Genomic DNA, 13,215 nt, shown 5'->3' with positions numbered 1-13,215 from the left:
ATGTGCCTTAGCATGCCTTCCAGGAGATTCTGCTCCAAGATTTTGCCAGGCACAGAGGTGAGACTGACTGCTCTGTAGTTCCCCGGGTCATCCTTTTTCCCCTTCTTGAAAATGGGGGTTATATTTCCCTTTTTCCAGTCATCGGGAACTTCACCTGACTGCCAGGATTTTTCAAATATGATGGCCAGTGGCTTAGCAACTTCATTCACCAGCTCCTTCAGGACCCATGGATGGATTTCATCAGGCCCCTGGACTTGTGCACGTTCAGACTTTTAAGATGGTGTCGTGGTTTAAACCCAGTCAGGTAGCTTGTTCACTCACTCCCAGTGAGTGGTGCCGAGCTGACAACAATCGAGGTGCGTGTCCGTCTCCCCCCTGCCTCCCCGCACTGGGGCTCTCCCCTTCCCCGCTCCCGGAGGAACGGGGAGGAGGATCGAGAGAGTGCAACTCCTACGGGTTGAGACAAAAACAGTCCAGCAACAAATCACCACCGCTACTATCAGCTACAACAATGATAAGGGAAAATAACAAGGGAAGAGAATACGATACCACCGGCCAAGAGAAACGAGCTCCACCCGGAAACCCCCGTCCTTCCGGGTCACTCCCAGTTACCCCTCACCCCGGGCATGACGTGCTGTGGTATGGAATACCTCCCCGGCTAGCCCGGGTCAGGCGCCCCGTCTCTGCTTCCTCACAGCCTCCCCTCCTCCCTGGCAGAGCATGAGCCTCACAGAGTCCTTGGTCAGGGTAAACATCACTTAGCAACAACCGAGAACATCGGCTTCACCAACACTGTTCTCAAACTGGAAGTCAAAACACAGCACTGTACCAGTTAACACAAAGGAAAAACATGACTGCTACTGCGGAACCCAGGACATTATCCACCCCTTATTCCATACCATTCACGTCGTGCTCAGATCCCACATTTTTCAATACACCATCGCTCTCCCACATATATACATCCATATACATACAGACCAAGAGGAAAAATCATTTTCTTAGTGCATGGACCAATCCCTATAATGCTGCCGAGTCCATTCGGTCCATGATGTTCAAAGTTCATTCTCTGTTGGGATGATGGCTGGAGGGAAGTCAGGGCCAGTCGCTTGTGACCTGGAGACATCTAGTTGATGGGCTATAAAAGCATTACACAGCAGGCAACAGCATACAATTGAGTTCACTGGCTGTTTTCCCCTAAAATCAAATCCCCTTGAGGTATACATCGGACTTCCCCATCTTCCCGCATTACCCACCAAGTATATCCAGGTCCCTGAGCAAAAGCAATCCCACGAGTGGGTTTGCCTTTACCTGAAGCAGGAATTACCCAGACTGTCTTTCCCAGCAAATTCTTCATATGCACCACGGGAACTTTGTCCCCCTCTACAATATGTAACAGTTCTGACTGGGCTGGGCCAGCCCTGTTGGCAGATCCTCTGGTGTTGACCAACCAGGTGGCCTTTGGTAAGTGTGTATCCCAATGCTTGAAAGTTCCCCCACCCATCGCTCTCAGTGTAGTTTTTAACAGCCCATTGTACCGTTCGATTTTCCCAGAGGCTGGTGCATGGTAGGGGATGTGATATACCCACTCAATGCCATGCTCTTTGGCCCAAATATCTATAAGGTTATTCCGGAAATGAGTCCCATTGTCTGACTCAATTCTCTCTGGGGTGCCGTGTCGCCACAAAATTTGTTTCTCAAGGCCCAGGATGGTGTTCCGGGCAGTGGCATGGGGCACGGCGTATGTTTCCAGCCACCCGGTGGTTGCTTCCACCATGGTAAGCACATGGCGCTTGCCTTGGCGGGTTGGTGGCAGTGTGATATAGTCAATCTGCCAGGCCTCCCCATATTTATACTTCAACCATCGTCCTCCATACCAAAGAGGCTTTAACCGCTTGGCTTGTTTAATTGCAGCACATGTTTCACACTCATGAATAACCTGGGCAATAGTGTCCATTGTTAAGTCCACCCCTCGGTCACGGGCCCATCTATATGTTGCATCTCTGCCCTGATGGCCTGAAGTGTCATGGGCCCACCGGGCCAAAAATAATTCACCTTTACGTTGCCAATCTAAGTCCATCTGAGCCACTTCAATCTTAGCCGCTTTATCCACTTGTTGGTTGTTCTGGTGTTCCTCAGTGGCCCGACTCTTGGGTACATGGGCATCTACATGACGTACCTTCACCACCAGGTTCTGCACCCTGGCAGCAATATCTTTCCACAGTGCAGCAGCCCAGATGGGTTTACCTCTGCGTTGCCAGTTGCTCTGCTTCCACTGCTTCAACCACCCCCACAGGGCATTTGCCACCATCCATGAGTCAGTATAGAGATAAAGTACTGGCCACTTTTCTCGTTCAGCAATGTCCAGGGCCAGCTGGATGGCTTTCACCTCGGCAAACTGACTCGATTCACCCTCTCCGTCAGCAGTTTCTGCAACTTGTCGTCCAGGACTCCATACAGCTGCCTTCCATCTCCGATGTTTTCCCACAATACGGCAAGAGCCATCAGTAAACAAGGCATACTGCTTTTCACTTTCTGACAGTTTATTATATGGTGGGGCCTCTTCAGCGCGCATCACCTCCTCCTCTGGTGACATTCCGAAATCTTTGCCCTCTGGCCAGTCCATGATGACTTCTAGAATGCCTGGACGACTGGGATTTCCTATTCGAGTTCGTTGTGTAATTAGTGCAGCCCATTTACTCCATGTAGCATCGGTTGCATGATGTGTAGAGGAGACCCTGCCTTTGAACATCCAGCCCAGCACGGGCAGCCGGGGTGCCAGAAGGAGCTGTGCTTCAGTGCCAATCACTTCCGAAGCAGCTCGAACCCCTTCATAGGCTGCCAGTATTTCTTTCTCAGTTGGGGTATAGCTGGCCTCAGATCCTTTATATCCCCGACTCCAAAAGCCGAGGGGTCGACCTCGAGTCTCCCCTGGAGCTTTCTGCCAGAGGCTCCAGGTAGGACCGTTCTCCCCAGCTGCAGTGTACAGTACATTTTTTACATCTGGTCCGGTCCGGACTGGTCCAAGGGCTACTGCATGAACTATCTCGCGTTTAATTTGCTCAAAGGCTTGTTGCTGCTCAGGGCCCCATTTAAAATCATTCTTCTTCCGGGTCACATGATAGAGAGGGCTTACAATCGAACTGTAATTTGGGATGTGCATTCTCCAGAACCCCACTGCACCCAAGAAAGCTTGCGTTTCTTTCTTATTAGTTGGCGGAGACATTGCTGTTATCTTGTTGATCACATCTGTGGGGATCTGTCTACGTCCATCTTGCCATTTTATTCCCAAAAATTGAATCTCCTGTGCAGGTCCCTTGACCTTACTCCGTTTTATGGCAAAACCGGCTTTCAGCAGGATTTGGATTATTTTCCTCCCTTTCTCAAAGACTTCTTCCGCTGTATCGCCCCACACAATAATGTCATCAATGTATTGCAGGTGTTCTGGAGCTTGCCCCTGTTCCAGTGCAGTCTGGATCAGTCCATGGCAGATGGTAGGGCTGTGTTTCCACCCCTGGGGCAGTCGGTTCCAAGTGAACTGGACACCCCTCCAAGTAAAAGCAAACTGTGGCCTGCACTCTGCTGCCAAAGGGATTGAGAAAAATGCATTGGCAATATCAATCGTGGCATACCACTTGGCTGCCTTTGACTCTAGTTCATACTGAAGTTCTAGCATGTCCGGTACGGCAGCACTCAATGGTGGTGTGACTTCATTCAGGCCACGATAGTCTACTGTTAGTCTCCATTCTCCATTAGACTTTCGCACTGGCCATATGGGGCTATTGAAGGGTGAGCGGGTCCTGCTGATCACCCCCTGACTCTCCAGTCTACGGATCAGCTGATGGATGGGAATCAGGGAGTCTCGGTTGGTGCGATATTGCCGCCGGTGCACTGTTGTGGTCGCAATTGGCACTTGTTGTTCTTCAACTTTCAGCAACCCCACAGCAGAGGGATCTTCTGAGAGACCAGGCAAGGTGGACAGCTGCTCAATTTCCTCAGTCTCCAAAGCAGCAATACCAAAAGCCCACCGGTACCCTTTTGGGTCTTTGAAGTACCCTCTCTTGAGGTAGTCTATGCCGAGAATGCATGGAGCCTCTGGACCAGTCACAATAGGGTGCTTTTGCCATTCCCTCCCAGTCAGGCTGATTTCAGCCTCCAGCACAGTCAACTCTTGGGATCCTCCTGTTACTCCAGAAATATAGATGGGTTCCACCCCTTGACAGCTTGATGGCATCAGGGTACACTGTGCACCGGTATCTACTAGAGCCTTATACTTCTGTGGGACTGATGTGCCAGGCCATCTGATCCACACAGTCCAGTAAATCCGATTGTCCCCTACCTCCACCTGGCTGGAGGCAGGGCCCCTCTAACAGTCGTCACAGCATTGGACACTTAAGTCGTGTTGAAAGGGATTATTCTTCTTTATCACAGGAGCTGGAGTAAAATCAGCTCTTCCACTCCATCTGGGAAACTGATCACCAGAGACTGAAGCCGTAGCTCTCATGGGACGATCAGTCTTGGCCCTTGCTCCCCTCTTCAGTTCACTCACCCGTTCCTCCAAAGCTGAAGTAGGTTTTCCATCCCACTTTGTCATGTCTTCTCCGTGATCCAGCAGGTAAAACCATAGGGTACCCCGTGGCGTATACCTCCTGTATCTCCTCTCTTGAACAATAGGACGCCTTTTGTTAATAGCTGAGACGTGTGTTGGTACACGTGAGGAGCCGGATAAATCAGATAGATTGTCCTTCAATTGTTCGATGTCCTGGGACAGTTTTTTCACAGCTGAGATGATGGAAGGGGTGAGATTGTCTTCGAACTCTCGGAGTTTATGAACCATTTCATCCACTGTTAGTGGTACTATGTCATTCCAGGTTACTGTTGCCAATGAATGGGCATATGATGACGGTGCATTCCGTGTAAGTTTTCGCCACATGGGTCGTGTACATTCAACTTCATCTGGATCTATAGGTGTATCCCCGTTATTCGGCTTGATGTGATAGATCATCTCTACGATGGCCGATTCCCTCAGAGACTGGATGCCTTTGTCTATAGTATTCCACTTGGCCGAACGACTCGTAACATCGTCCTTGTACGGAAACCTTTCTTTCACAGCTGCCAAGAGCCTCCTCCAAAGGCTGAGGGACTTTTTCTCTCTTGCAATTGCTTTGTCAATTCCCCCTTCTCTAGCAAGTGATCCCAGCTGCTTGGCTTCTGTACCTTCTAGTTCGTGACCATCAGCCCCATTGTCCCAGCATCGGAGTAACCAGGTGATGATGTGCTCCCCTGGTTGACGGGTAAAATCTTTTCGCATATTCCGCAGCTCGGTTGAGGTCCGAGGTCGAGAAGTTACCTCTTCTTCTTCTTCTTCGTCATGTGATGATGACTCCTGATCAGATTCTGGACCGGGTGGTGAATTCATTGGTTCTTCATCTCGCTTCACCCTTTTTGCCTCCTTTTTGCTTGTTCTCTTGCGTACAGGGGCAACTGATATTGGTACGAATTGGTCCTCTGGTTTGGCTGCAGTGATTATCACTGTGGTTTGAGTAGCAACTGTACTTGTTACTGGGGGTGGTGTAGCTACTGTGCTTGGAGCTGGGGTAACCGCGCTGTCTGTTGCAGTTGAAGTTTGAGCAGCTGCTGTACTTGCCACTGGGACAGCTGTGCTGTTCATTGCAGCCAAAGTTTGAGTAGCGACTGTTGCTTTGCCCTCAGATCCGCCGACATTCTTTTCCTTTTGAAGGTGCTGGATAGTGTTGAACAAGGCCCTGTAAGCATAGGCCAAGCCCCAGCACGTTGCCATGATTTGTCCATCTCTGGTATGGCCAGAATGACCACACACCTCATTTAAGTGTTTTACTAATTCTTCTGGATTTTGCAGTTGTTCAGTAGTGAAATTCCAAAGTACTGGAGGGGCCCACTGACCTAGATACTTGCCCATACTATCCCACACACCCTGCCACTCATGGCTGTCCAGCCTCAGGGAAAATCTCTCGGTCCTCCTACATCGTCGTTTGACCCCAGACAAGACCCAAACCTGAATCTGCTTAACTCTTGAAATCAGTAGTGGGTAAAACACACTCTGTATGCGTGTTAGCATGGTGATTCCCATCACCATCAGCAAACAAGTCTCAACAGCATTAAAAGGCCATTCAAAAAATTCAAAACTCTCAAATGTAAATGGTCTGGGGGGACGACTAGGAGGGTAAAAGGATGTCTCCTTCCCAGGTTGAGCACCTGAGAAGGAGAAAAAAGATGTGTAATTGCTAAGCACCTCCATCATATACCTCCCAAAGTATAAAGGTGGTGACCACACTGGGAACATAAGCCAGATCAATTTCATGATCAATGATTCTATTGTATTACAAGTCATTACCATAAAGTACAATGGGATAAAAACCTTAGCCCAAGCCCCATACTTGAAAAACACTAATACAGCAAGTACCGGATGGACGTAAGATATCATATACTGAAACTGTGAGATCAAGAGGAACAACCTTGAGAGCCAATAAATCAGCATTGTGACGAGTGACTATCAATCCAGTCAGATCTGTTCTTATCTCAACCCTTCGTGCCCCACGTTGGGCGCCAAAAAGAACTGTCGTGGTTTAAACCCAGTCAGGTAGCTTGTTCACTCACTCCCAGTGAGTGGTGCCGAGCTGACAACAATCGAGGTCCGTGTCCGTCTCCCCCCCCGCCTCCCCGCACCGGGGCTCTCCCCTTCCCCGCTCCCGGAGGAACGGGGAGGAGGATCGAGAGAGTGCAACTCCTACGGGTTGAGACAAAAACAGTCCAGCAACAAATCACCACCGCTACTATCAGCTACAACAATGATAAGGGAAAATAACAAGGGAAGAGAATACGATACCACCGGCCAAGAGAAACGAGCTCCACCCGGAAACCCCCGTCCTTCCGGGTCACTCCCAGTTACCCCTCACCCCGGGCATGACGTGCTGTGGTATGGAATACCTCCCCGGCTAGCCCGGGTCAGGCGCCCCGTCTCTGCTTCCTCACAGCCTCCCCTCCTCCCTGGCAGAGCATGAGCCTCACAAAGTCCTTGGTCAGGGTAAACATCACTTAGCAACAACCGAGAACATCGGCTTCACCAACACTGTTCTCAAACTGGAAGTCAAAACACAGCACTGTACCAGTTAACACAAAGGAAAAACATGACTGCTACTGCGGAACCCAGGACAGATGGTCTCGAACCAGATCCTCTCCTACAGTGGGCCCAAGGTCTTCATTCTCAGTCCCTGCATCTGCCTTCCAAGACTTGGGTGGTGTGGTCAGACCGAGTCAAAGAAGTCATTCAGAACCTCAGCCTTCTCCAAATCCTGTGTAGCTAGTTCTCCCGATAGCTTCCAGAGGGGGCCTACATTGTCCCTAGTCTGGTTTTTGCTATGTACCTGTAGAATCCCTTCCTGTTATCCTTAACATCCCTAGCCAAGTTTAATTCTAACTGGGCCTCTTGTTCCTAAACAGTGAGGTATATTTCACTTGTAAAGCACGCAGACAGTGGTACTAAGGGTGGAGAGGCAGCATAGCTCAAAGGGTAGGAATTTAGGAAGAAAGAGATGATGACAAGGACACAGGGCTGCACTGTGTTGGGAAGTACATGGGGAGAGTATTGGAATGTATCGGTGCATGGCTGTACATTTAGTATGGAAAACTGTACTTAGCCATGATGCATATTGCTGATATTCAGGTATGAATAGTTAATTGCAGCTTAGTCCTTCTAGAAGGCTAATTAGCAAAAAAAAAAAACTGTTTTTCTCTATTTTATCCATTTCAGTATGTATCTCCAACCACAGAAGTAGTACTAAGTAGTGACAGCTGTACAAACTCTCATGCACCTTTTGTAGTCTAAAGTAGAAACAAAACCACTTTATTCCTTTTTTCCTCTTATTGTATCTTCTTACTAGTCATGTGAGCAAGATAAGCAGAAAGATAGACAAAATTTAGTATACATGGCATGGACATGGTAACTCTCTAACATGCCTCTTCTCCAGCCCCACTACTCAGGTCAATGCAGGTTATATTCCTGAAAATGAAAGAGCACCAAAGAGCTACATTTACCCTTGTGAGAGTCCCAAGGAAGGCAAAATTTTGTATATTCCATGGTTATGAAATGCTACATTTTATGCTGACTAGTACAAAAATGCTGTATGTTGTGCAATGAAATGTCAGTCTTGTAAAGAAGACACACCAGCAATTCTAATTGATGACTCCCTCCAAAACAATGCAGAGTATATTCTGTCAGTTTTAACCATGACTTCTACTATACAACAGTTCCAGCAGTTTGCATGGTGCATTAAAGGAAAAGGTGAGACAACAGAATACAGAAATATTGCATCATATTATTTCTATATTATATTTTGGTTATGGCTAGTAATCATATTATTATTTTGTCATATTAACTGGTCTATGATATGGATAATGATGAAGTGTGTTGTATAATACATTGAAATCAGATCAATTGTGAGGTAAATATGAAGAAAATTAAGATGAAGTCATTAGTTATTGAAACTTTAGATGTCCATATTTATGAATGTTTTTTTTTTTATCAGATTCTGCTATAAATATGAAGGCTATTTCACTGTAGTCTTTAAACTTTCTTTAAATTTACACTGACATTTTTACATACTGTTATGTTTTTGGTCACCTTTCTTACATATGCAGATATTGAAGGGCTTGAATCTCAAGATTAGTTCTGGCCAGACAGTGGCCCTGGTTGGTGGCAGTGGCTGTGGGAAAAGTACAACTGTTCAGCTCATCCAGAGATTTTACGATCCCAAGGAAGGCAGGGTAAGATACCTCCAGGGAGATGACACTGTCTATCACAGCTGTTGGAAGTCTGGCTCTCACTACCCCTCACTGCCCTTGTTTCAATGACACAGTGAAGTCTCTCCTAAAAGGTGTGTGCTAACCTGGGGAGAGAGGATCCTTGACCAAAATACTCAGTAAAAGATTTTTGTCTGCTTCCTTTTGTTTAGGTTACCATTGATGGGCAGGATATTAGGTGCTTAAATGTGAGATACCTGCGGGAGATTATCGGTGTGGTGAATCAGGAACCCGTGCTATTTGCTACTACTATTGCAGAAAATATTCGTTATGGCCGTGAGGATATCACCATGGAAGACATTGAAAAAGCTACCAAGGAAGCAAATGCTTATGACTTCATCATGAAGCTACCCAATGTAAGCAAAGCAGCTGCCCTGCTGAAGTAATTTCTCCTAAATGTTCTTGTGCCAAGCAGTTCCTTAGAAGGGATTCTCATAAACAGCGGAAGCTATCTGTGGAGCTCTGAATATGCAGAGCTATCCAGAGCTTCCTCATAACCTTTGAGAATAATGTTCATTTTATATCTTTAGTTCATGACTTGGTGAGCATTTGAAGAACTATTAGAGTTCCAGGGACACAAAAGATTAGGCAGGTATATCCAAGTGGTTGTGTATCTTTTAGTGGTTTAGTGGAAGGAGAAGCTGCTGGGGCTCCTGCCACTGATGTCGCTTGTCTTTACACTGTCTTTCTCTGTTGAAAGGACTGTGCCACTGAGTGTTTTGGAAATGTGTGTGGTTGTCTTGTAGAAGTTTGAAACCCTCGTTGGAGAAAGAGGGGCACAGCTGAGTGGAGGCCAGAAGCAAAGAATAGCAATTGCCAGAGCTCTGGTTCGCAATCCTAAAATTCTTCTGCTTGATGAGGCAACATCAGCTTTGGATACTGAGAGTGAAGCAGTTGTGCAGGCAGCACTGGACAAGGTCAGTAGGCTTCTAAAATGAAGCAGAGAAGGAGAAGCCTAATACTTTTTTTTCTCCAAAACAATTGTTGAAAGAGGTGCAAGAAACAGACTCTTAAAACACAAAAGGTAAACTTGGATTTGGCAAATATTCATTATACAGAGAATTTTTGAGATCCTGCAGGTATTATAAGAGAGTAGTCTTTTTTTTTGAGTAAGAAGGTGGAATTAAATTTTCTGTGTTTTTAACTTTAATTCAACATTTTCTTGGTGTAAATACCATCCCCTGCACTTACCTTAGTCACGTGCATATTGTTGTTAATCACCTACTTAATTAACTTCTGTTGAAGATTGACAGACAAGATTAGTGCTACCATCATGTCATAAGTGATTGTTGCAGTGACTTGGCAGGACATGCTCCAGGGAAGCATTTGCTTCACTTAAATACTTCTTATTTTGTTCCTAGTGTAGAGCTGTCTCACTAAGGCACAGCTGATCCCTGAAACAACTCAGGAGTCTCTATATTGATACTGGGGCTATACCCCCAAATGGCATTCAGAAGTTGCTCAATCATATTCTGCTTCCCACTGATGCTGGATAAAGACAGTTTGAGGAGAATTATTACTATAAGTACACTTAGTAGAGAAGTTATTTTTCTTTGTCACATTATCTTCTAAATTTGGTTCCTCACAAACCTTTGCAGAAGACCTAGGGACTCCTACAATCATAGAATGGTTTGGGTTGGAAGGGACCTTAAAAGATCATCTAATTGAACCCTACTGCCATGGGCAGGGACATCTTTGACTAGACCATGTTGCTCAAAGCCCTGTCCAGCCTGATTTCGAACAATTCCAATGATGCAGAATACACAACTTCTCTAAGCAACCTGTTCCAGTGTCTTACCACCCTCACTATAAAAACTTTCTTCCTTATATCCAATCTAAGTCTACCTTCTTTCAGTTCAAAACCATTGTCCCTTGTCCTCTTACTACAGTACCTGGTAATTAGTCTTTCTCCACATATGCTATAAGTCCCCTTTATATAGTGAAAGGCCACAGTAAGGCCTCCCTGGAGCCTTCTCTTCTCCATGCTGCACAACCCCAACTCTCTCAGCCTATCTTCATGTAAGAGGTCTTTCAGCCCTCTGATCTTTTTTGTGGCCCTCCTCTGGACCTGCTCTAAGAGGTCCCTGTCTTTCTTGTACAGGTGACTCTGGAGCTGAACACAATACAGGTTGGGTCTCATAAGAGCAGAGTAGAGGGGCAAAATCGCCTCCCTCAAACTGCTTGCCACACTTCTTTTGATACAGCCCAGCACAGAGCTGGCCTTCTGGGCTGCTAGCACACTTTGTCAGCTCATGTCCAGTTTTTCATCCACCAGTATCCCCAAACTCTTCTCTGCAGGGCTGCTCTCAATCCCTTCATCCCCCAGCCTGTACTGATATTGAGGATTGCCCTGACTCAGGTGCAGGGCCTTGCGCTTGGCCTTCTTAAACTTTGTGAGGTTCACATGGGCCCACTCCTCAAGTTTGTTGAGGTCTCTCTGGGTGACATCCCTTCCCTCAAGCAAATCAACTGCACCACTCATCTTGGTGTCATCCACAAACTTGCTCAGTGTGCACTCAATCCCATTTATCTATGTCCTTAAGAAGATATTAAACAGCATTGGTCCTTGTATGGACGCTTGAGGGATGTCACTGAGGAGGAACTCCATCCAGGTTCCAACAAAATTCCACTATTTGGGGTCATTACTTTGATTATTTAAACTAAAAGTTGCTTGATCATTTTAATGCAGCCAAGTAATTCAAATGGCAAGCTGTGACATTTGATACATTATGTGTGATAGGCATATAAATATCCAAAGATAGGTAATGGAAATTTCACATGGAATTATAGAGAATTTTATTTTCAATAAAGCTACTTGAGTTGTCAGTGACTTAGAGCTTAAAACACTGACATTTTTTAAATGTCAGTCTGAAATATTTTCTAATGCTTCTGAGTATAAACTCCTTCACAGATTTTAAGGTTTAATTGAACAGCTATGGGCTTAAATAGAAGAACATTTAGCATTTTAAAAATTTTAATGTTTGTAACATTGTAACATTCTAAAATTTGAAATATTAGGAATTTTGTTTAGATATTTGTGATTGAAAATTGGTAGTGTTATGTGCCACAGTGAAAGACTGTCTTTAATATTAATCTCCAAGCTAAAGATTACATTTCTGTTTTAAGATACCTACTGAAATCTGGTTTTTAAATTTTTTTTTGAAAGTTATATTTTTTATGTGAACCATTTTAAGGTTTCCCTTGGGTCTTATTCAACTCTAATATGAAAATGAACAATTTTTAATATATTTAGAAATGCTCATACTAAATATTGTTATTTCTAGGCAAGGGAAGGGCGCACCACGGTTGTAGTAGCTCATAGACTGTCAACAGTCCGAAATGCAGATCTTATAGCTGTCTTCGAAGGTGGAGTTATCACAGAACAAGGGAATCATTTTAAATTGCTTGAGAGAAAAGGAATCTACTACAAACTCGTTAACATGCAGGTACTTTTCTTTCTAGCTGTTGCCTCATTTTGTTTTTTGTATTCCATGCCCATGGTTACTGTATGCTAACAGAAGTATGAGAAATTCTGCAGCATATTGTGTTAACAGCAAAAAAAATCTACTTTGAAAGGAGAGCAATAACTTGAAAGAGAGGACAATCAGTTTTGATACTGGACCTATTTAAACCCAGCACAGTAAATTTTTAATTGCCTAGGGATTTAAGCTTATGGTTTATTTCGTATTTTCCTTTTATGCGGTTAATGTAGAGCAGCTGACTCCAGTAGTTTGCTATTCCATTACTTTTTGTTAGCCTATGATAAAAGGTAAAATACAGTAGCTGATATTGGAGGAATAGAGCATGCATTTTAAGATGTTTGGTTATAATCCTTCATACTGAATTTCTTTGTGAAACAAAAATAAAATAATGAAGGAATAGGAGAAAAAGATTCCAGCTATGCTGAATGCAGAAATATGTATGCTTCAAAAGTTATGTAGCCAGGTTGGAAATGAATGTAAATAACAGAAATGTTTTAGTTATTAAGTGAATAACAAAATATTTTGATACTTTCCAATGTCCTTTGCTATAGTTAGGTTATAACTGAGCTTAACTGAGCTTAATAAAAGAGAAAATAACAAAAACAAGAGAGAAAGCAAAATAAGTTATTTTTATTAGTAGCACAAAAAGCAGTAAGAAATAAAGGTTTTCTGAAAAAAAAAGAAATACAAGTTGAAGGCAACTTTGAATTCAGTTACTATTAAGTACCTCAGTGCTGCATAAATATTTATTTATTCTGTCAAAAAGATTGGCAAACTATGACCAAAAATAGGGCTCTTTACCACACTGTTCTGATTTTTCAGCCAAAACCTCTTTTTGACTTGTTCCACCCAGAACTTCCTTATTACATTCAAAGTCAAGAATTAAGTGTTCTGTACT

At 44.6% G+C, this 13,215-nt stretch overlaps 1 protein-coding gene across 5 annotated transcripts in view; it reads left to right on the top strand.

The window, feature by feature from the left end:
• The window catches only part of ABCB1 (ATP binding cassette subfamily B member 1), a 63,435-nt gene that overhangs the window by 25,710 nt on the left and 24,510 nt on the right, over positions 1–13,215 (top strand). For all 5 annotated transcript variants that reach the window (XM_062623643.1, XM_062623645.1, XM_062623641.1 and 2 more), the window contains 4 exons: positions 8,674–8,799; positions 8,988–9,191; positions 9,582–9,752; positions 12,120–12,281. In XM_062623643.1, the coding sequence (XP_062479627.1) occupies positions 8,674–8,799; positions 8,988–9,191; positions 9,582–9,752; positions 12,120–12,281 (663 nt within the window). The remainder of the gene's footprint in view (positions 1–8,673; positions 8,800–8,987; positions 9,192–9,581; positions 9,753–12,119; positions 12,282–13,215) is intronic.

This window comes from Pezoporus occidentalis, unplaced genomic scaffold (assembly GCF_034315485.1).
Source record: "Pezoporus occidentalis ecotype Australia unplaced genomic scaffold, CSIRO_AGI_Poc_V1 ctg257, whole genome shotgun sequence".
In the NCBI taxonomy this organism is placed as follows: domain Eukaryota; kingdom Metazoa; phylum Chordata; class Aves; order Psittaciformes; family Psittacidae; genus Pezoporus; species Pezoporus occidentalis.
This window is presented reverse-complemented; position numbering and strand designations above follow the sequence as displayed.